The sequence below is a fragment of the Equus caballus genome, chromosome 16, assembly GCF_041296265.1.
Source record: "Equus caballus isolate H_3958 breed thoroughbred chromosome 16, TB-T2T, whole genome shotgun sequence".
Taxonomy (NCBI): Eukaryota; Metazoa; Chordata; class Mammalia; order Perissodactyla; family Equidae; genus Equus; species Equus caballus.
In genome coordinates, this window is record NC_091699.1 from 51,244,445 (window position 1) to 51,266,937 (window position 22,493).

A 22,493-nucleotide genomic window follows, 5' to 3' on the forward strand; every position below is an offset into this window, starting at 1 on the left:
GGCTCTGGGACCCCCTTCTCAACAAACCCAAGGCCCACACTATCCAAAGTGCCATCAAGTCATCAAGTACATCATTCATGCCTTCCAGAGGAGAGGGGGGAGCTGCCCAGAGTCCAGCCTGGCCCCAGAACCCACCCCTAAACCTGGGCGTCTGAATGTCTTGCCAGGACACCAACTCCTGTCCCTGGCCTTCTCTTGCTCAGCCCCTGCCCACCCCTGTGCGTCCCCAGCCTGGTCTGGTTTGTGTTTCTCAGTCCTGTTCTGGGGTGCCCAGCCATGAAAGAGCAACCATCTATCCTGTTAGACAGCTCTTCTCAACACCCCCACCTGATTTTGGACAGTCCCTTCAGGGCCTTTAGCCCCACAAGCAGAACAGGAAATGGACTCAGGAGTCAGTCCCACCGCAGGCATCCACATGCAGTAGCAGACCCGTGCCCACCATCCGCAGTTGGCTCTCCCCCACCCCAACTCACGCCGTCTCCAGCGCAGCCAAGTCCTCCTCGCCCAGCTCGTCCTCCTGCAGCTCTTCGGGGAGGGTGCTGACTTTGGCCTCTTTGGTCATCGCTAGAGGCAGTGAGGCCTCCTGGGTGGGTGTCAGGGGGGCCTCACCTGCAATAGGCGCAAGGGTGCTCAGCCAGAGCTAGGCAGGACAGGGCAGATGAGGTTAAGTGGACCCACCTCAGCACACCCTCTCACCCAGGTTGTCCCGTAGGGCGCTGGCTTCCAGATGAGGGTTGAAGTGGTGGTTGGGCACCAGCTTCAGACGCATGCGCGAGTATGTCTCCGCACTGGATACCTTCCAGCGGGGGGTGGGCGGGTCCCTGCAGATAAGTCCCCGGTGGTGATCATGGATGCAGGGTAGAAGTCTGTAGACCTCCCCATTCCTCCCAGGCCTCACCCCAAAGGTAAACTGGCCCTCCAGGTCCCTCCCGCCCCCCTCCCAAGCCCCGCCCGACTCTGACTCTGCCCCTAGCCCGCCCACCTCAAGGCCCAGGCTCCGCAGGGGCTGGAGAGCTGCCGCCACAGCGCCCCCCAGTGCAGCAGGGCCGTCGAGTGCTGCGCCGCCTGCTGCTTCAGTGCTGCCGCATAGCGCAGCCCTTCCAGGCGCACCCGCCGCTGCGCAGGTTCCAGCACCAGCTCCTGCGGAGTGGGGAGTGGGGAGCGGAGGAATGGGTGAGTCCCACTGGCTGCTTCCTGTCCTGTTCTGTCAGCTGTCCTCTAGACACGTGTGTGGAGCAGCTCCAGGTCCCCCATGCCAGGCCGCATACCTGGAAGGCCCGACGACTATGTGCCCGCTCCCGCTGGCGCCGCTGCCCACTGCTCATGAGCATATCATAGCAGGCGTTCCAGAAGCCCGACATGAGGTCGTGGCTCTTAGCGTAGGTGTCCATTTCGAACTGCGACATGGTGGGCTGCACCTGGAGGATGGGGCAGGGAGAGACCAGTGTTCGACGTGGGCCCCTAGCCCCCACTTCTCTTCCCATGCCCTCACTTCTAGGCACCTGCTTATCAATGAAGTGACGCCATTCAGGTGTGACACAAAAGGCCTGGAAGTCCTCGAAGAAGGTGGGGCTGCCGTTGGTGGGTGGCAGGGAAGGCAGACCCCACTGCAGCCCGAGTGGCCCATAGGCACGGTCCAGCAGTGTGCGCACCAGCGGCACCAGCCATGAGCAGCGCTCTGCAGCTGCAGCGGCTGCAGCTGGGGACTTCTTGTCCTCGGTGGCAGGCTCACTGGGGGAGGTGTTCAGCGCCCGTGCGAGCACCGCCTCCAGCTTAGAGAGCACATAGCAGGCCTCCTCACGGCGCATGGGCACGGCAGTCTGCAGCAGGGAATGCAGCTTCACATAGGCCTGGGCGTGCAGCTGTGGGCGGAAGGGGGCTGTAGGTGACACCCAGCCACCCTCAGAGCTCCCTACACCTGCCATGGCCCCTCACCCCCACCTACCCTGTGCTCACCTGTGGGTCCTCCAGCACGATGTAGCCAAGCACGAGGCGCAGGCCGATCTGAGCCATCTCTCGGAGATCTGCTGTGCCGTTGGCCAGGTGCGGCCAGGCTCCCAGGCGATCGAGCAGGCTGCACACACCTTCAAAGAGCTGCCATACAACATATTCCCAGCAGCCATCACCAGATGAGGCCAGGAGCCCCAGCGGAGGGAGCAAGGTAAGGTTTGGGCTAGGGGCCAGGGAGGGGTGCGCAAACAGACAAGTCCACACTCACAGACACCTGTACCGATGCACCCACGACTGCACATGTGTACTCATCTACCTCCCAGACCAGAAGCCTGCAGGCTCACATGAACATGCATGCTGACTTGACTGACACCCCTCTGAGCTGTCGCACCTTCTCACTCCACAGCTCTTGGTTACCATGGCCCTCGGCACACAGGAAGTCCTGTAGCAGGCGCAGCAGCCAAAGTGCCTGCTGGGTGAGGCTGGCCAGGACCCCAAGGGACGCCTCTTTGATGTCGGTCAGAGCTGACTCCAGCATCATCTCCAGGAGGCTAGGGATGGGTGAGGACCCAAGCGTCTACCTGACTGCCTTCCTTACCCCCAGGCCCCTCACCCTCCCAAGGTGCCTCCTCACCTGCGCTTGATGCAGTCTGGTGGGCGTACAAGTGTGGCAGAGGCCCCCAGCTGGGTGAGCACCGAGAAGACCTGGCCACGTTCCCGCCAAGCAGCTTCATCACTGCCTTCCACACCCCGCCATGTCACCGAGAACAGCACGTTGGTGAGCAGGTTGCACAGTTCCTCCTCAGAGGTTTGCTGTGGGCACAGATGGGTGGTGCAGGGTGTGGGATGGGGAGAGAGGGAATCAGGCTGACCCCACACTATCTCCATTCAGCACCACCTGCCCACCACTAGTAGGGGCAGCAGGAGGCAGAGCATTCAGTCAACACCTAGCCAGGTGCTACGGGCCTGAAAGAATGGCGTAGGGGCCTCAGCCACTGCCTCGAATTCCAGGGAGAATCCTGGGGTTTCAGTGACTCCTAAGAGGAGGTGAGGTGATTCACAAATTACCCCACAGTCCTGACAGGCTTCAAGGACTGTCTTGGAATTCTCTGGAAGAATGTCACAGAATAAGCAGAGGCCCATCCCTAAACCAGGAGCATAAGGCAGGGCCTGAGAGCTCTGCTGTTCAAAGGCCCCATAAAGTCTCTGCCCTACAGGCTCTTTTAGGGGCCTTCCAAAGCCTAGCTGGGACCCCCACTCTGGCTCAGCATGACCTGCCCTGTTCCAGGACCCCACTGGGAACATAACTGCAGATGAGAGCTACAAGGGGGCAGCACCCACATGGCAGCTGCAGCCCTGATGTCAGACAGGGCCACACCTTGGGAAAGGCTACCCTGCCTGCCTCGTGTCCCACATGTGTCCTCCTTTAGTGCCGGGCAGTGGCAGAGGGTGGGCCCCCCTCACCTGAGGGTTGCTGGTATTGGAGGTGTCATCTCCACTGATGGTGGGCTCTGGAAGGCTGCCGTCCTCCAGCACATTGGAGAGACTGGAGCTGTGGCGGCCACGGGCAGCAGGGAAGGGCCGGGGCCCATCCAGTGGGGAAGGTGTGCCAGGCTGGCTGGCTGGAGTAAGAGTCCCACTGCTGCTGCCACCGCCAGCAGTGTTGCCTGAGCCCACGCTGGCCCGTTCCAAGCCCAGGTCAAAGGGTGCACAGAATGGGGAGAGCGCATGGTAAAAGGGGTCAGGGTCGGGGCAGGGGGCCTCTGAGGGCAGGAAGACATCCGAAGGCTCAGGTGACTCAGTGGGTGGCTTGAATAAGGCTGGCTCCGGGGAGGCGGGTGGCTCTGGGGGAGAGGGAAGGGGACTGCTGGCCGTAGCAGCCTCCAGCACATACAGCCGGGTCAGCACGTCCTGCCAGCCAGCCTGTCGGGCCAGCAGCCGCACTATCTCTGGCTGTCCGTAGATGAGGTGGAAGAGCTGCCGGGCCAGGGCACAGCAAGTGAGAGACTCCTCTGACAGGCTGTCCCCAGACCCTCCTCCTGGGGCCTTATCAGGGAGGCATCCAGAGACCCTCATCACAGGCAGACAAAGTGAAGTCCTCAGGGAACCCCCCCCAAAAGCTTTCACCTCCCACACTCACCTGGCGACAAATGTCTAGGCGGACGCTGAGGTCAGCCTGGAGGGACAGCTGCACCACAGCCAACAGATCTGAGAGGTTCAGGCAATCTAGGAGGATGGCCAGAGAGGGCCTGAGGGACTGACCCCAGCAGGGGGGCTGCATAACCCTCCTTGTTCAGCTTTGGCCCCTGTACCAATACCTTCTGTATTCCCACCTGCCCTGTTTCCTGGGTCCATGTCACCCCTCCACCTGGCCTGCCTCTTCCCAGTCAGGTTGTACCTGCCCCCAGGAACAGCTTGTAGAGGCCCTGACAGAGCTGGGGGGAAACGGCCCCCTCTGGCAGGCAGGCGATGAGACCCTGGAGACCACACTCCCGCAGCCGGAGCCGCTGGCGGCTCCGCTCAGGTAAGCGCTCATTCTGCTGCAGTCTGCGGAGGATCTGTGTGGGACACAGTGGACAGTGTCATCATGAAGGAGTTACCGAAGGAGGGAAGTCACTGCACAGGTGTGTGGCTCCAAGAGAGGCCTGTAAAGGCAGCTTCACCTGCTAGCCCAAGGCCTGCTAAACCTCTCTGAACCTCAGGCAGGAACCACAGTGAATGGGGTGCCAGAGTAGGAGGGTACTGGGTATACCTTGCAGACTCGGTCGGGCAGCAGGGGCAGTGAGCTTGGTCGCACCAGCAATGCCAACAGCACCTCAAGGTTCCCCAGCTCCAGCAGGAAGAGAGCCAAAGACTCCTGTACTGATGAGGCCTGCAGCAGTGCCAGCAGCAGGTCCAGTGTGCCCACCACCTGGGGATACAAAGTCTCACACTGGGTGCCCCCCAGCCGAATGTGGCCCACACTCCACCCCTCATCCTCACCAACCTCCAGCCTACCTGGCCATCATCACCTGCAGCTGCCAGAAAGCTCAGCACAACCTGCATGTCATCAGTAGAGGAGCTCCGTGCCAGGAACTCCCGTGCCAGGCCCAGGAGTGAAGTCTGCACCGTGCGCAGGTCGTCGGCCGCTAGGGGGCGCTCCCGCTGTGGGCTGGGCCAGTCCCAGCAGACAAACCCACCAGGGACCAGGAGAACACAGGGCCACAGAGGAGAACGCAGCAGGGGAGAGAAAGGGAGAGTGGGCAAGTGAGCTAGGACTGAACCCCATCCCCAAGGCCAGAGGCAGCTGTGTCAACCCCGCTGCCCATCTGCCCCCATCAGCCTTACCTGTAGTGGGTGCGCAGGGCATCAAGGATGAACTGGACCCCATATTTCTTCCGCAGCTTCTGTCTATGCTCACGGACTATGCTAGACACGTACTGGATGTGGCCTGGGTGGGCATCAGGGCTCAGGCCACCAGGCTGAACTGGACCCCTTCTGATCCTCCAGGACAGGGCCATGCCCCTGCCAGACCCTCCCAGGGGAGGGTCATGTTCCCCCCAGATGCCCCAGGGCAGATATGTCCCCTCAGATCACCCAGAACCTCCACCACCACCCTGCCTGGCAGTGTCCCCTCACCCAAGTCCCCATACCTACCAAGGCGCACAGCAAAGTCGCTGAGGGTCCAGAGGTGAAAGTTGAAGAGCAAATGCTGGTAGAGCAGGTAGAGGAGGGACCCACTGCCCTCAGCTGCCACCTGCTCCATCAGCATCTGAGTGGACATGAGCACATTCATGTCCATGGCCCAGCTGGGGACCTGGGGTAGGAGGAGCTGGGGTGAGACTTCAGCCCCTGCTGCCTGCTCTTGAGCCTCCCAGCTTCCACCCTGCTCTGCACAGGCAGATGGACACAAGCCTCCTGCTGGCTCAAAACCCTCTGGTGGCTCTCTGCTGTCTCTGAAGTGCAAGCTCCCCAGCCTGCTCCATAGGTCCCCTGCTCCAGCCTGTGCTGGTGCTTCCCCCAGACCCTCTCAGCTAAACCCTGCCCAGCCTTTCAAGGCCCCACTCAAATACCACCTCTCCCAGGAGGCTCTCCCTGACTGATGCCATCAGGTTCCCCTTCTTGATCCCCCCACCTGGTCCCTTTGGTCAGACAGAGCAGCCCCTCCCCTCCTGCCCCACCTTGCGCAGGAGGGCCCCGATGATGGCAGGCCCTTGGCACTGCACCAGGCTCTCCTGGTTCACAGCATGGCCCTGCAGGAAGTTCCGCAGCATCAGCAGAAAGGCAGCCACAGCGTTCCTCTCCATTCGCTCCTCTACCGGCCACCAGGAAGGGGATAGAGGTATGTCAAGGGCCTGCCTGCCAGTGGTCACAGAGACCTCAAGCACTCCAGCCCCACTGTCATGCTAAGATTTCCTCCCCCACCACCCCAGGCACCAGAGACACTTACCTGAGGACTTGCCCAGTGGGAGAAGTAGGCCTTGGGTGTTGTGGCCAGAGGTCAGTTCCAGCCCCACAAGGTCATGTGTTTCAGCTGGACCTGCCTCAGCATCTTGGGGCTGTGCAGCCACTCGCTCCAGCAGGGGCAGCAGGGCACCCATGCCTCCCACACAGTTCACTACATCCTGGGGGTAGGAGGGCCAGCTGTGAGAGGGCAGCTCCCAGCTGCTTCCTGCCCCACTCCACCCCAGCAGGCCCTCCAGTCTGGGAACCTGGGTTCAGGGAAGTTTTGCTCTCTTGAGGGGGTCTCCTAAAGGCCTCCCAGGGTACACTGCCACTCCCCAGCCCACTCTGTACACACATGTGCCTATGCTCACACTTCCTGCACACAATGCCCACACGTGCACACACACCTTCACGTCCCAGGTCTCCACTCTGTGGCCCGTCAGGCGGCCATCCAGCCCATGGCCAGGGGACAGGTCCAGACAGATATTGTTCTTGCAGGCCTGGGAACACGGGGTGAGCAGGCAGCAAAGGTCAGTTGGAGGGGGCAGCAGAGTGTGGGAGCCAGGGGGCGGTAGCAGGGTTGAGCCAACTGCCCACCCCCACCCCCAAATACCTGAGGTGAGTAATGGAGGAGCAGCTTGGTGCCAAGGTCATGCAGATCACCCTCGGGCTTGAAGGGTGCCGTCTCATTGGGCCCTGGAGGGTGGGCAGGGGGCTTCAGACCCACCTGGGCTTCTGGCCAAACCCCATCCAGAGCCTGCCTCTTCTCTGCCTGATCAGAGAACAGACCCCCTCCTTCCCCTTGGACCCCTAGTTTCTGGCCTAGGGACTTTATAAGTCCCAACCACCTGGCTCTGGGGACAATGGGGTAGGGGCTGGGGCAGGGCAGGGTGGACAGTGCTGCATACCCAGGTTGCACAGGACCCGCAGGGCCGCTGCCTGCAAGGCTTCATGGAAGATGGCCACGGCCCCCAGCTCGCCCTCCAGGGACGTGGGGCTGCCCCACCGAGTGTCCTGTGTACCTGCAAGGGTGGAGCTGATGCTGCCCTCCTGCAGGGGGGCCACCAGCCCGGACCCCCAGCCAAGCCCTGTGGTGACTGGGACTGACTGGGAGCGAGTGAGGGAGGGGTGAGTGTGAGCCAGGGCAGCGGGGACTGGTGGCGCAGGCAACCCCGTGGTGGTGGTCGTTGTGCGGTGCCCAGCAGAGCCGATACAGCAGGAGGAGAAAGGCTGTGGGGCCAGGGTTGGGGGAGTGGTCAGGTCACAGCAAAGCCTGGGGTTCCACCTATAACCAGTTCCTCACAGTGACCCCACGGCTGCAAAGACCCCAGAGGCTGAAGTATGAGGCCTCTGGGAGTAGGGGGGTACAGGGGCTGCAGGCCCCACCCTGTCCAAGTCCCCCCAGCTACCCAAGACCTCCCCAAACCCTGCCTGGCACACCTCACTGAGGGAGGGGCAGCGAAGGGGTGCCGTCTTGACCAGATGTCCATCTTTGTAGACATGGACCAGGTTCTGGCTGAAGGGTCGGCGTCCAGGCACATGGACGATGGCCACGCAGTGCTAGAATAGAAGCTACAACATCAGGCCGTATTTTGGGACTTGGTGTCCCCTCCACCCCCCTGGGCCATATGAGGATGGAGGCTCACCCAGACAGAGTCGACAAAGGACACTTCAGGCAAGCTCACGGTCAAGTACTCCTTCCGGGTGCACACAGCTACCACCAGGGTCCCGGCTGCCGTGAAGAAGGCCTCAAACCCTGAGCCGCTGCTGGTGAAGAAGCTGGGGACAGGCCAAGCCAGTTATGCCTGCTGGTCCTCCTGCTCACCCTGGCACTGTGCCCTAGTCCCTAGCAGTCACCCACCTGTACAGCTGCTTTCGCTGGGGTGGCCGAGTGGGGGCTGGGGCAGGGGCTATAGCCGTGGGGTGCAGACAGAGCCAGGCGTGGAAGGTGAAGCCAGGTCCTGGCCATCGCTGCACAGGGGGTACCATAATACCCGCCATGCTGGGAGTGAGGTCAAAGTAGCGTAGGGCTCGTGCAGGGCCATGGTGTCGGGCCATGCCTGATAATGCACGAATGATGGCGCCTGCATGTCGGGCATTCTCGGCCTCAGCTCCATTGGGCCCTGAGTCCAGCCCTGGTGGGGGGCGCAGCAGATGACGCAGCTCCAAGGGCCTTAGTGACACACGGCCCAATGCTTGCAGTAGTGCCAGCAGCTGCTCCTGGCAGCGGGCCCCCAGCGCTACCCCTGTGCTGAGCGTCTCCAACAGGCAACCCACCAGACCTGCCTGCACACACGTGGCACGGCTGGCAGGGCAGCTGTCACAGAGCCACCAGAGGCGTTGTGCTAAGAAGAGCCGCAGCTCAGCTGTGGGCAGTGCTGGCAGCCACTGCATCAGCATCAGCACCGGCTGCTCATTGCGGATTGGTGGTGGTGGACATATGCTGTGGTCACCCTCCACGGCCTGTGGGTGGAGAGAATGTGACAGTTCCAGGCAACTAGCATGGAACAGGCCACCCTGCCAACAGCAGGACTTCCAGTCTCAGTTTACTTGCCTAGAGCATGAGAAAGCAACATGCGCTACACCATCCTGCTCACAAGTTGTGTCTGAGGCCCAGGAAAGTTAGAGGTGCATGGATGACTGGCACTACTAACAACAGTCTTGCAGCACCGTTAACCCCCCAAACCTTGGCCTTTGGTCTGGGTTGGCCTAAACCCCAACTGCATGTTTCCAAGATGATCCTGGTGCTTGCTAGTGTACACCAGCTTCCAGGGCCCCATACAACCCAGAATCCTCACCTCAGTGACACTGACACATGGTCAGGCCATGGGTCACACTACGTACCGGTCACAGTCAACAAAGTCCCCCAAGGTGGACAGCTCACCTCCTATGGTAGCCCTGACCCAAGTCTGGGCTGCCCTTGGGACCCTGACCCCAAGCCCCTGCCCTCACCATGTTGAGCAGCTCTTGTAACAGCCGATGGGTGGGGGGACCGTGGCTCTGCAGAACCTCGTGTAGGTGAGGGTAGCCAATGCGCTCCTTAAACACCTCCTGTGCAAGGTCGTGTGGTGAAGAAGTGAGCATGTATGTGGGCCCCAGGGCAAATTCACACCCCACGGAAACCCTGGAGGAGGCATCATCTTTCAGGGCTCCCTCGCCTGGCTCTGCCTCTGGGTCACAGGGCTAGCAGGGGCAGGGGGCTGTGGAGGAATGTGGGGCTGTGGGTCACCTGAGAAGGCTACAGGCGGTGGTCAGCCCTCAAGTATCCTTCCCCCATTCTGCCCTGACCCAGGATATCCAGCTCCCAGGACTGACTGAAGACTATGCCCGCCCAGTGGGCTGAGCTGCACCCCAGAGGACAGGATGGTCGCCTCCCCAGCTCACTTGCTCTAACAGCCACCAACCAGGCCAGTTTTGGGGACATGTGGTCAATTTAACTCCCACTCCACACCCTACTGCAGCCAGACTACAGTGTCCTCACCTTGGCCGAGGGGGAGCTGCTCATGATGCAGGTCAGCACCCTGACAACGTGGACTGCAATGGCATCTGTGTCCTGGTCCAGTACCTTGGGGTGGGGAGGGGTAGTCAGGAGAGGCAGGTGCCAGGGTGTTGCAGCTGGCAGCACCCTGCAGTAAAAGGGGTGCAGGGCCAGAAGCAGGTGCCCCAAGACAGGCAGCCGATCTGGCTGGGGGTCCCGGGAGGGTGGCAAACCTGTCTGGACACCAGGCCCTCTACTCCTTGACTGAATTGCTGTGACCCTCACCCTGACCTTCTAGGGCCCTCTCTGAGCAGCTTGACAAGACCCACTCTGACAAAGAGGCCAGGGAAGAAACCAAGGCTGGGAAGGGCCTCACTGGGACAGATCAATAGTGGACCCTCTTGCCACACTCCTCTGCCCCCGACTGTCTGGTGGACTTATGGGCCTCAGTCCCCACCCAAGCTAGACACACACATGCAGGCAGGCCAGCGAGTGCCCCATCACCCATGATGATTGACAAAGGGTTGGGGAATTTAGGGACAATCAATCAAAGAATGTTAGAACCAGAAGAACCTTCGAGACCTTTGAGACCGACCCTGCCCCTTGCCCCTAGATCCAGCTGGGGACACTGAGGCTCACCCTGCCTGAACCCGATAGCCAGAGGCATGCTGCTCACTTGCCCAGCCCCACCCTGAGGGGTTGAGGGGTCAGGAGGGCTTGGAGAGTTTGTCAGCAGGTACTAGGCCATATTTTGGCTCCATGGGACCCTAGATCTCAGCTCTGCCTGACTCCCCAAGTGACCTCAGGCAACCTTCTTCCTCTCTCCAGGCCTCAGTTTCCTCATCTGTAAAAACTAGGGGTCTCACCTGCCTTGCCTGCCTTGTAGACGAACGGACATGCAGGCTCTCAGAAAACAGCCAAGTGCAATAGACACATGCGGCTGCCTCATGAAGACAAAGCCAGATGGGCTCTGGGGGTTGGAGCCCAGGTGTTGAGCCACCAGAGAGAGGGTGCCCCATGCGGAGACCCTAAATGACACCCTGCCGCCTCCTACAGCCCCCATGCAAGGTGAGGCAGGGAGCACATCATGAAGGGATGAGGGGATGGGGGACTCCCAGTGACCTGCTTAGGGCAGGTCCAAGGATCCATGGAAAGAAGTGGCCCCGTGTGGGGGCCCTCCAGTGAGTGACTACAGCCAAATCCCTGAGTATCTGGGCTTCTGTTTCCCCTTCTCTGAAATGGGGTTGGGTGGGTGGTTGAGTTTCGAAGGTTCCTGCCAGCTTGGCACAGCCAAACCCCAGCTCCCAGTACTAATAGCAGGCAGGGCACAGATCACTCCTGCCCCATTCCCTAGGATGGGGATCTGGAAGGTGGGTGAGATAGCATGGAGGACCCAGCCCCATGACTGGGCCACACCAGGCCTTACACATATCTGCTCATATCTCCTGCATAGTGCAAGAAGGGCTCAAAGAGGGAGCCCCAAGGGATGGGTGCCCAGGGAGGTAGGTGCCTGAGCCTCAGCCCCAGGGTGGTACCTTCTGGACATCGGGCTCGGTCAGTAACCGGGTAGCCAGGTCACTGTCCCCCTCAGGGGGCGCCCGGGCCTGCAGGTACAGCTGTGGGGAAGGGGGAGGGCACAAGGTAGAGGAGGCAGAGGAGAGAGAAGAGGAGGAAGATGGGGGAGGGGCAGGGTTAGAGCAGGACCTGGAGCAGCTGCCAGGGCTCTGCCCCAGAGAGAAGGATGCACCCTGAGCCCCAGGCCGAGTGCCCCACCAGGCACTAGGGGAAGAGTAGGGGAGCTGAGCCGCCCATACTCTGCTCAGAGGGACAGAGTCAGGGGTGGATAAGTGGGCAGGAGTAGGTACTGCATCCAAAACAGCTGAGCCCTCCTGCCCTTGGACTTGGGACTGGGGTATGGGGAAACAAGGGGCCACGACAGCTCCCATCCTTCTACAACACACCCCTCCTGTGGGGTACAGAGCCATCCTGAGCCCCAGAACCTCCCACTGAACTACAGGCCATCCCACCAGCCATGAGCCCTTAGCCCAGCCTAGCCCAAGTTTACTCAGCAGCATCTTGGCACCCACAGGTGGTTCCCCCAGCCTCTGGGTTCCAGGTTCTCCACCCCCAGCCTGGGCCCCACCCACCTTACTGTTCTGGATGAGGCGAGTAAGGTGTTCAAAGCAATTGTTGCTGAGGAAGGTGGCCTGCAGCACTGGCCGGTCTTCACACGCCAGCATCATGGGGATGGCATCTGTGGAGAGGTCAAGGGTCAGCCCCACCCAATCCCCTCCCTGCAACACCTCTGGTCAGCATTAAACCTTCTTCCCCATGCTGCCCAGCCCAGCCTTTCCATTTTCACTTTGGCCTTCCCCTGTTAGTGCCACCTCCCCAAGAGCCTGGGAGCCCATACCCACCGAGCATGCTGACCCTTAGGGTGATGAGGCCCTCTTCAGGTCCAGAGCTAGGTCCAGCTGGCCAGTCGGCATTAAGGACGCGGAAGTAGCCCTCAAGCAGGGCTCGGAGCTCTGGTCCACGGGGCGGTGTGCGGCTGGCATGCAGGATGTGTACTGCACCCACCAGTGCCTTCAGTGCCAGTGGCACTAGGCGGGGGTCCTGGGCTGGCCCATGGCCCCAGCCCCGCACCACACCCAACAGGCCCTGCACAGAGCCAGCACTCACAGCCATCTGCCCATTTTCCTGCAGGTGTGGGCAGAGATGGGCAATGGACAAAGGGCTCACCCAGGAGAGAGGCCCTGAGATGTCCACCCTCTGGGCCACAGGCTCCTCCCAGCCTACCTTCCCTCCTGCAAGGACGGCACCAAAGAGGTGGATGAGACGCAACAGCAGCTTGGGAGGCAAGCGATCTGCATCCTGCAAGCTCTCTGGATAGTGTAGGGTGGGCAGGACAGGACAATGTCACCTAGCTTGCAGGGCTGTGGATCCAGGAGACTACACAGAGGTGTGTGCCATGGGGTAGGGGTGGGGTGCTGGGCCAAGGAATGTGGCTGGGAGGCCCAATCTGAGGGAGAAGACCTGGTTCTGAGCTAGGGGGTCTAAATGTCATAGCTCTATGCTAGGGGTCTGAGGAAGACACAGCTCTTCTTTGGGGAGCTTGAAAGGGACGTGGCCCTACCCTGAGAGCCTAGCCAGGTCCCCAGATCCTTACTCCTCAGGACTGGGGACCCCAGAGTGAGCACACATCCCCCACCCTGCTTCCCCATGGCAACCCAGGGTTTAGTTTCTCAGATGCAAATCTCCTGGTCCCTCTGCCCTGTGACGGTTGGAGCTTCCCGTGACCTGCTCTGGGGACCCTGCTATATCTACCATACGGATGCCCCCCACCCCCACCCACCACCCCGCTGGGGACTTCTAGGGGCTTTCACAGCTTCTTATGTGGGAGGCCCACGTGGCCCTGCTCCAGCAAAGCTGGCCAGGATGCCAGGCCAGACTGAAACCCAGAGAGCAGAAAGGACCAGCCGTGGGTCACATGGGTGTTGGGGTGGGGAGCAAGAGCAAGGCTGGCTTGATTCAGGTGGGATGGGGTGGGAGGCCTCCCAGGGGACAGGGCTTTGGAGGTGAGGCCTGAGCATGCAGCTGGCCTGTGAAGGGAGAGGAAAGAGCATGGCAAAGACCCAGAGGTGGGATGGATAACTAACTACATTCTAGGAGTGAGAGGACAGGACCATGGCTGGGGAGCAGCGAGTGAGTGGGGCTGGGAAGGAAGGCTGTGGGGAGGAACAGGATTTGATCCTGAGGGTGTCAGGCCACCATCAAGGGATTTACAGTAGCAGGCACAAAATCCAGTGTGTTTTAAGCAGAGTACTCAGATTGTGGGCGAATGGAGGCAGACAGCTCCCCAGGGGTGTCTCCCCTCTTAGAATGGCTGCCCCAAATCCAGACCCAGGCCTGCAGCTCCATGGGGCATCCCAGAGACACTGAGATACTCTCTATCCCAATAGGCCATGCCTTCCCAAGCCCGGTCTACCCTCATCCAGGCAGCATCCCACCCCCAGCCTATCTAAAGTCCTGGCCAGTCTCCCTCCAGTGAGAGGAAAGAGGGCACCAAGGAGAAGAGGGTCCCCAGAGAGAACAGGTGGCCAGAGATGCCCTGGAGGTCAGCTCTTCCAGGACTGAGGGAGCAGGAAGTGGAGACACCTAGTGTGGACATTATCTTAAGGAGGGCTGGAGGCAGGGTGGAAGCTACGGGACAAAGGGATTGGACCAGGGGGTGTTAAGATGGTCCAGATCAGAGCGGGGTACAAGTGGCTGGGGGGACCCGGGAGGTCGGTGGGAAGGGGGAAGGGAAATCGACCCCTTCACCTGATGGGAAGCTTTCGCTCCAGCCCAGAAAAGAAATTATTCATTTTGTCCAGAAGTGCCCTTTCTCTCCTCTCTGCCCCTGAACTCCTACTCGCCTTTGGAGGCCCCCTGAAATTCCCGTGGTTCTCCCAGCCCTGCGGGCAGCCACCACTGAGCGGGTCCTGTCCAGCGTATAGGATGGGGAACTGCAGGAAGGGGCTCAGGTTTAGGGGCGGGACCAGGTGGGGCCAAGTAGGCAGGGGCGGGGCCTGACCTCGGAAGAAGTCGCTGAATTCACAGGGCAAAGTGGCTGGCGGGAACTTGTATTTGCTCTTCTCCTTGGAGCTGATGACTTCCCTGGGGGGTGGGGGTGGGGTGAGGCCAGGCACTTCACCCCTCCTGGGTCATCCTCCCCTCACCAGCCTGCGCATAGGCCCCCTCCCGCCTCGGCATCTTTGCCATAGCGGCCACCCCATCCTCTCCCCAGCCTCCTCTGGGTCTTCTGCCTGTGCGCTGGCTCTCACCCGCTGTGCTGGCGCCGCCAGGTCTGGTAGGGGTCAAAGAGGCCTTCACAGAGGAGGAGGGCATGCAGGGCAACGTTCTCCAGCTGAGGCCCACGGCCCTCCTGTGGTGATGGGGGTCCTTTCAGCTGTAGGTGGGCGGAGAGGGTGGAGGGGGGTTAGTTGGGGCATGGCTACCCACTTCTGCCCCCCCAGGGTGGAGCCCACCTCACCTCAGCTGCCAAGCGGGTCAGCAATGCCAGCACCCGGGGCACCAGCACCGGGCCCCAGCCTGCCTCTACATTCTCCAGGTTCCTGGGGAGTGAATGATGGGAGAGGTCACAGCAATAGGCCAGCCCTGCCTCTGGCCCACAGTTCCATGCGCCCACCCTGGGGAGGATACCAGGGACTCACCTGCAGAGAATGATGAAGAGCTTGAGCAGCAGCAGGGCCTGCTCCAGGTCCCCCTTGTCCAGCTGCTCAGCCAACACATGCAGTGCATCCAGCGGGAGCAGTGGCACCTCTGCACCTGCCTCCTCTGGCCTGCAGGGAGGGGCGGGCGTCACTGGGGCGCCGAGGACCCCTCAGTCTCCCTACCCTGTCCCTGCTTTCCATGTAGCTCCAGCCTCACCTGCGTGGCTCCAGAGAGGATAGTGAGATGCTCTTCTCGAAGGCACTCACAAAGGCCGTCAGCCACTGCTGCAGGTAGCCCAGGTCCTTCTGCAGGCAAAGGAGTACAGAGGAACAGTGAGGGAGCGCAGAAGGGGTGCAGTGGACAGGGGAGGGACAAGGGAATGTAGACAGTCGTGGAGAGTGAATGGAGGTGGACATGCGGTGGGCAGGGATTGGAGGCAGAGCAGCGGGGGTGGAGAAAGGGAGTGAGGGATGGATGGAGGAGGAGGGAGGACAGGAAGTTGGAAGGTCAGCATCAGAGGATTGCCATATGTATTGACCACTCTCCCAGGCCCCTCACCTGCTTTTCTCAGCCTCCTAGTCTCTGCTCCCGCCTCCTTAACCCTTGGGGACTCAGGCAGGCCTAACATAGCCAGGGGAGGGGCTTAACACTCCTGGGGTGTGGTGTGGCCCACACTGGTGCTGGGGCTGAAGGTCTCCCACCCACTAGCCACCCCTGACCCAAAGCCTTGGGCTAGGCTCTGGCTTGCCACCTTCTCCCAGCTCAGCAGCCACTACATCCAGGAAACTTTCCTTGACTATGGACCCCAGGATGCACGTGCACCATCGGCCAGGCCGACTTGCACATCCCCCTCATGTATAGGCAGAATGCCCTATCTTGCCCTGGGAGCCTCCACCCACCCAGGCTGGTTACCTGGACCCCAGGTCCCAGAGCTGGTTCCATGGGCAAGAGGGGCAGTGGCTGAGTCTGGGCGCCACAAGGGAAACTTTGGTGTGAACGGGAAATGTCCCCTCCCGCCCCGGCAGGGGCAGGAAGCGCAAAGTCACGGTGGGGGAGGGGGACCGCTTCCTCCCGGCAGACCGCAGGGATGTGGGGGGGCCTGGGGCACCCAGGGCCCAGCAAGAGAAGCTGTGAGGGACTCAGCCCAGCACTGGGGGTGGGCCCAGGAGTGCCAAGGGGCAGGGTCACACTGCCCTGGGTGGGGCTTGTAGATCAGAGACTAGTTTTATAGGCAGGGTGTCAGGGAGCCTGGAGACAGAGCAGGCCTATCTAGAAACAGGTTCTGATCCTGGCTGCTAGAGTGCCCTTCATTCAGGGCACCCACCACTTCCTGATGTGGGTCTAAGGCCTCAGGCCCAGGGGACAATGTGGAGGACTCATCCATAACTTTGCCCTGCCCCCATCCCAAGTCCTAGCCTCCTGACCTGGCCCTGCTGGTCTCTGCTCCAGGGACACAGCTGAGCAAGTCCTAGCCTAGGCACAATCTGCCCTAACCTGTAAGCCCCTCCCAGGGCATGGAGTAGGTGGTAGCCTGGACCTGAGCTCCTCGTTCCATCCCAACTCCCTCCCTCCATGCTGGCCCCATCTGCAATTCCCACCCCACCCAGTTGAGCCCAGAAGGCAACTTTCTTTCCCAGGGGCAGAGGGCTAGAGCAGGGACTAGACTGGAGAAGGATGAACGGGCAAGGGACACATCTCAGGCAGCACCCAGGAGCCCGAGGCTGCTCCCCAGGGCCATGGACCTCAATTCAAGGACTTCCAGAACTACATTTGGATGGATGGCTAATTTTTGCCATCTTCAGGTCCCAGACCACAAGGCCAGGACTGAATGGGCCCCAGAGAAGGGGGCCAAACCCCAGCAAACTGGGCCAAGCCCAAAAGAAACCTAGGCAGAGCAGTCCTCCACCCTTTGGTCGGGCACCTTTCTCAAGCATCTTGTCACAGATCTGAGGCCCAGGCAACTCAGAGGGGCTGGGACCACCAAGCTGCAGGCCCACACCACTGCAACTTTTTGTCTGTGTTTCCTTTGGTGACCTCCCTACCCTCTGCCGCTGACAGCCTCCCTGCTCACCTACCTCTGTCCACACCTTTCCTCTCCACCAACCAGCAGGGACACCAAAATGCCCAACCCTGAAACACCAGGCCAGGGCTCTTGGACCATTTCTTCTGAACTCTTCCCACTGCAGATGGGGAAATGCGGGGGGCCCCACAGGGGATGCCTCATCCACTGCCACAGCTTCAGCTGCACCTTTGAGGATGCTGAAAGCCAGACCTTTGTTCTAGGCCAGGACCACTCATGGTTGGCAGCCAGACAGCCCAACCTGACCACATGACCCCACAGATCCCTGTCTACCTTCAAAATTGTCCCAACACCATCCTCCCCTCTTCTACCCCCAAACCACCCCCACTCAAGCCACAGTCATCTCTCACCCCAAATGTGAGTCCTTTTTGCCCACTGCAGCTCTGTTGAGCACCTGAAAGCCCAAATTTGACCATGTCCCCCACCCTGACCTGAGGATGAAGGCTCAAATGCCAAGCCTGGCATTCCAGGCCCCTAGGCCAACCAGGACCTGCTTCTCCAGCCTCTCTGCTCCTCCCCACCTGTGATTCACATCCTCTGTCCAGGCCTCTGCCCACCTCATGCCCCACTGCCCTCTGTGACTTGGGCTTTTGGTACTTAAGCAGGAACCTCCCACCCTCCTCACGGCTGTCACCTGGGTGGCCCCCCTCAAACTCTGCATGCTCCTTCGTTCCGTCCCTAGAACCACACCCTCAGTCTGTCCAGTCCTGCAAACTTCCAGCAGGTCCAGCTGGGCTGGGTTCAGGACTAAGGCAGTGAAGGTAGCCTTCATGGGCTCTGCAGGGGGCGTGAGGGGTCTCTAAGCACAGATGGGGGGAGGGGTAAGCTGCCTGTCCTGCCTCTGTGGCTCTCACCTCTTCTCCCTGGGAGGCCTCAATCCGCCTCTGACCTGGGCCCCATGGCTTGAGGCTGCAGTGATCGGAGGTAGCGGCGTCCCTGCAGGGGCTGGGGCCAGGAGGCAGAGCAGGGCAGGGGCCCAAAAGCACGGTGGCAGTGCTGCATGCAGAGGGGTGCAGAGCCAGGGAGAGGTGGCTGTGGAGCTTGGACTCCCACACTCCTCTCAGAGGCTCTGCCTCAGCTACTCCTCCCTCCCTTTCCAGCTCTGGGCAGGAGCACTGGGCAAGGCCAGCCCAGTCCCCACCTCAACCTGACTGGGCCAGGGTCCCAACCCCGCTCCTCACCTGAAGGCAGATGAGGAGCAGCCACACACTCCTCCCCAGGGCCCTGGGGCCCAGGGGAAAGTGGTGCTAAGGCCCTGTGGTAGGGCAGAAAGCTAGTCCCTAGGAGGAGGGGGTCTCATAGTCACCTCTGTTGGAAACCCAATCTATGCCCAACCAGCCCTGAGGGCACTCAGGGCTGGGCAAGAGGGGCTCCCAAGCACTGGTTAGGCCCAAATAGTCCATGGGTGGGCATGGAACTGCCACTTCTCCAGAACTCTGAGGTAACCCGGGAGGGCTGAGGGCAGGCAGCTGTGGCGTGGATGGGTGGATGGGGCTGTCTGCCAGGGGGACAGGGACCACTGAACTTCTGACACTACACTATGTCTCAGGGCCGAGACCTTGCCTCAAACCCCCCATCCCCACTCTATCACCACCTCACTGGGGCTTTACAACAGGGAAGCACATAAAGATTCTGTAAACAGCACTGGGTACCTAGTGCATCTCAAGTAGACATCCTTTACCACCGCTGTCTGATCAGCCAGTCATCCACCCTATCACGAGCTTTAAGGCAAGTCCACAGCCTCCCCTCACATCTGAAGTCCTGCATGGCTGGTGCCCACCTCATCTCCAGCCTTGGCACCCCATAGCCACTGGATGCCCAGCCCAAGGGCATTACTCACTGTCCCCACCCCTACAGGTCTGCATGTGCTCTGCTCTCCATGCTTCCTCTGCCTAAAGGCTCTCCAGAGCCAGCATCTTTTCCAAGACCCACCCCTGCCTGATGCTTCAGTGGTTGGGGTTACCAAACTGAATCAGTGGTTGAGGCCATGGGTTCTGGAGTCCAGACCTGGTTCTCACACTTGGTAGCTTGTTTCTTAACATTAATCTCTTTGCGCTTCAGCTGCCTCTTTAAAACCATCCCTCTGCTTAACGGGTAAAGGCTCTTTAACCGCACCCACTAGAATGTGGTAAGGTGAGTGGGAGCTCCACCCCCAAATCCAGGGGTTCTGCCTTCCAAAGCCCCTGGCATTCTAGGGCAATGTTCCCTAGAATCTTCTCCCCACCCACTTCCATGAGTGACAGATGAGTGGCAGACCTTGGCTTACTGGCAGAACCAAGGTCTCATGGGCCATTCCCCAGTTGGCTGTCCCAGGCAGGTAGAATGGAAGTATGTTGATGGGTCCCACATTGGAGCTAGGAGCAGAGTAGGGAGAGACCATCAGAGCTCCATAGGGGGTGACTCTTCCCAGTCAGAGCTGCCAGGGTGGTAGTGAGCACCCCATCTCTGGTGACAGGCAAGCAGAAATGGGACAGGGTGCAGTGGGGTCTGATCAGGATGACCTCTTTCAGGCCTGGGGGTCTCCCTATTCAGCATCAGGAAGGCAATGGCAATGTCAAGCCAGAGGTGGCTTCTGGCTATACCAGGAGAACTGGAGGTCAGACTTGGAGGACCTCAGGCTAAAGAATGAAGCAGAAAGATGGGGACTTTGCCAGTGGCAAGGACAACTGAGCATAGTTGTCTGAGTGCCCAGGTGGCTGGGCGAGTCTCTTCCACCTTACCTGGGAATGGAGTCTTGAAAGGGGTGGACCTTCTGATCTCCATAACACCCCCTAGGGCTTAACCCTCCCCTTGTCCTATCACTATGGAAACTGAGAATTTCCTTCCAGGGTCCCCATAGTAACTGACCCTGTTTCCATGGGGACCCCACACTTCCACATCAGCTCCCCCGTTGCCATAGCAACTCCAGGGATTACCAGCCCCTCCCCCAACCCTGGCTTCTGTGCTACTCTCCCCATCACCTCAGTCCTGCCCTCTTCAGTTGCCTTAGTAATGAAGGCAGGGAGGAAAAAACCCTGGTTGCCCCTCTGGGGTACGGAGGGGGGCTAAGCACCAAGGAGGCTATTCTTCCTTCCTTTTTCCCATTTCAAGAGGGTAAACTGAGGCACAGGAAGAAATATGACCCAGCTAAGGTCCCAGAGGGAGCAGGGGGACTGACCAGGTTTCCATGAGGCAATAGAGCTCATCAGTCAGGGGTGAGGGACCAGGGATGGGTGGGCAGAGCAAGGTCAATCCCAGCTTTGACCTGACCTTCCTGGAACCCTCAGTCCTCAATGGCATAACTAGAGAGTTCAGCCTGGGTTCCCTTCTTGTAACCTGAATGTTTGTCCTGTCCTGACCTTTGTGACCCCGAGTGCCCCTCAGCTCTCATGCTCTCCAGTGCTCCCTTTCCCTGGGGGCTGTGGAGCAACACCAGTGCTCAAGGCTGAGAAGGGGCCACTCATTTGCATGTTATTTTGCATAACTTTTACACGCTGCCCAACTGCCAGCCTGCTGGGTGCTGTCGTAACCAGTCCCCTTATCCTCTCACCCGCTTCCTACGCCCTCCTCGGGGAAGCCCTGGTGGGTTGAGTGCTCTGGATATGCCCCTACCCAACCACCAGGCCTCCCTCTCACTCCTGACAACTTGCCCCTCGAATTTCCCACTGCCAACAGCTCCTGCTGTTCCTGACCCCCAGCCATCAGGGCCCAAACTCAGCCTCCTTTGGCGTGACTTCCCTGATTTGTCACGGCTGTGGGGCCTATCTCCTCCATCCAGCCATTCAGCTAATACTTAAGGAGCACCAATGTGTGTGAGATGTTGGGGAAACCACAACATAGCCAGCACAATGAGGGTTAAAATGGGGACGTGCCTGAGCTGAAGTTCAGCTTGGCCTGAGGGGACAGGGAGGAAGGCCTCCTCAAATCGGGGGAGAAGGCTCCACGCAGAGGAAACAGCTTGTGCAGACCCACCTGAGGCTTCCTGCCCACAGGACGAGACCTTTCCTGGGTAAAGTCACACAGGATGGAAGCTGGGCTGGAGCTCTGCCACACACTGCCCCAAACTTGTCCGACGATCTTGGTACGGCCCTGCCTTGGTTTCCCCACTAGGACTCTGAGGGGCTGAGACTGAGTGATGTCCAGGGGCACTCTGGCCTTCCTTCCTCCTTTAGTTGTCACCCACAGCCCCCTCCCCCAGGGGACTCCGTGGTCCCTAGGTGAGCAGGGCCCACAGAGGTAGGGGGTGGGCAGGTCTGTGAGGGGAAGGAAGGGCAGAAGGGGGGTTGCTCCCCAGGGCGGGGCCCAGACCACAACTGGGGAAACAGGTTTTCAGCTGATGTCAGCTCTCACTGCTGAAGGGAGGGGCGCAGGTGTTGGGGGAGGTTTCTAGCTGGGTGGCTGGCCAACTCAGGGGTCTCTGAACACCCTCTGTCAGCTCAAGCCCTTACCTTATCTTACCCCCTCCCCCAAGCACACACACAATAGGTCCCTAGCAGGGCTCAAAGTAGCGCAGCCACCACTCCCTGGGAGCCCAGCACAGAGGGGTGGGGACCGTGTTCCGGGAGGGGAGCAGGACTAAGCAGGCAGGAAGGCAGTGCTAGGAGGCTGGCGGGAGCTTCCTCTCCCTAGGCGGCCGGCCCCGCCCTGCTCCCCGGTTCACACTCACATCCTGGATTTGTTTGCCTGTCCCCAGGCTGCCCCCTGCCTGTGCAGGCTTCCAAGGCTGCAACCAGCCAGCCTGTGCCCCCTACCTGCCCTGTCAGGTGAGGAGCTGGAGAGGGAGAGGGGACTCAGCACAGATCAGCGCTAAACACCTGAGGGAATAGGGGGCTGACCATTGGCAGAGCTCAGCTAGAAAGGGCAGCGGGAGACAACCATGCTGGAGGTACAGTGGGAGACCGTACAAGACAACCTTCCCCCAGCAGCATGCCACCCAGCCTGAAGGCCCACCATTAACATCCCTCAGACTCATCACCTGGTTCAAGCCCCCCTTCTCCTGTTCACAAGTGAAGAAACTGAGGACCAAGAACCTGCCCACGGCCACAGAGGCAATCAGAGGCATGAGGGCCAGGGGTAGGTTTCCTTCCCAATCTTTTGCTCCTTCACAAGCACCAACCCTTGGAGATGGAGACAGAGAGGCTAGGCTGAGGGGACCGGATCGGGCTAGGGAAGCAGGAGCCTTCTCTAGCCTGGACCAGCCACAGTGGCTACCCCTCTGCAGAGCCCAGGCCATCCATGAGGGCAAGGCTGTGCCAAATCCACATATAGGGAAGCAGAGGCTCAGAGGTGTAGAGAGCTTGCCCTGGGTCATATCAAAGAGGGACTGTACTCCATGTACTGCCTCTTGCCAGGGGCCTGGACCTC

At 60.3% G+C, this 22,493-nt stretch overlaps 1 protein-coding gene across 4 annotated transcripts in view; it reads right to left on the reverse strand.

Annotated features, from left to right (window-relative positions):
* The window catches only part of NBEAL2 (neurobeachin like 2), a 29,773-nt gene that overhangs the window by 5,897 nt on the left and 1,383 nt on the right, over positions 1-22,493 (reverse strand). Inside the window, exons 1-35 of one of the 4 annotated variants that reach the window (XM_023620542.2) lie at positions 15,983-16,049; positions 15,287-15,375; positions 15,070-15,198; positions 14,889-14,970; positions 14,680-14,804; positions 14,430-14,512; positions 12,653-12,738; positions 12,271-12,553; positions 12,001-12,107; positions 11,389-11,469; positions 9,857-9,940; positions 9,328-9,426; positions 8,237-8,838; positions 8,022-8,154; positions 7,816-7,935; positions 7,284-7,605; positions 6,989-7,071; positions 6,783-6,875; positions 6,380-6,554; positions 6,111-6,244; positions 5,587-5,746; positions 5,278-5,380; positions 4,948-5,101; positions 4,703-4,861; positions 4,349-4,508; positions 4,091-4,176; positions 3,415-3,927; positions 2,585-2,763; positions 2,342-2,501; positions 1,957-2,094; positions 1,503-1,862; positions 1,269-1,418; positions 983-1,140; positions 697-821; positions 474-609 (exon numbers count right to left, since the gene is read on the reverse strand). In XM_023620542.2, the coding sequence (XP_023476310.2) occupies positions 474-609; positions 697-821; positions 983-1,140; positions 1,269-1,418; positions 1,503-1,862; positions 1,957-2,094; positions 2,342-2,501; positions 2,585-2,763; positions 3,415-3,927; positions 4,091-4,176; positions 4,349-4,508; positions 4,703-4,861; positions 4,948-5,101; positions 5,278-5,380; positions 5,587-5,746; positions 6,111-6,244; positions 6,380-6,554; positions 6,783-6,875; positions 6,989-7,071; positions 7,284-7,605; positions 7,816-7,935; positions 8,022-8,154; positions 8,237-8,838; positions 9,328-9,426; positions 9,857-9,940; positions 11,389-11,469; positions 12,001-12,107; positions 12,271-12,553; positions 12,653-12,738; positions 14,430-14,512; positions 14,680-14,804; positions 14,889-14,970; positions 15,070-15,198; positions 15,287-15,375; positions 15,983-16,012 (5,681 nt within the window). In that variant the 5' untranslated portion in view covers positions 16,013-16,049. Of the gene's footprint in view, positions 1-473; positions 610-696; positions 822-982; positions 1,141-1,268; positions 1,419-1,502; positions 1,863-1,956; positions 2,095-2,341; positions 2,502-2,584; positions 2,764-3,414; positions 3,928-4,090; positions 4,177-4,348; positions 4,509-4,702; positions 4,862-4,947; positions 5,102-5,277; positions 5,381-5,586; positions 5,747-6,110; positions 6,245-6,379; positions 6,555-6,782; positions 6,876-6,988; positions 7,072-7,283; positions 7,606-7,815; positions 7,936-8,021; positions 8,155-8,236; positions 8,839-9,327; positions 9,427-9,856; positions 9,941-11,388; positions 11,470-12,000; positions 12,108-12,270; positions 12,554-12,652; positions 12,739-14,429; positions 14,513-14,679; positions 14,805-14,888; positions 14,971-15,069; positions 15,199-15,286; positions 15,376-15,982; positions 16,051-22,493 lie in introns of those variants that run through there. The other 3 variants (XM_001916568.5, XM_070237731.1, XM_023620543.2) reach the window with 3 other exon arrangements.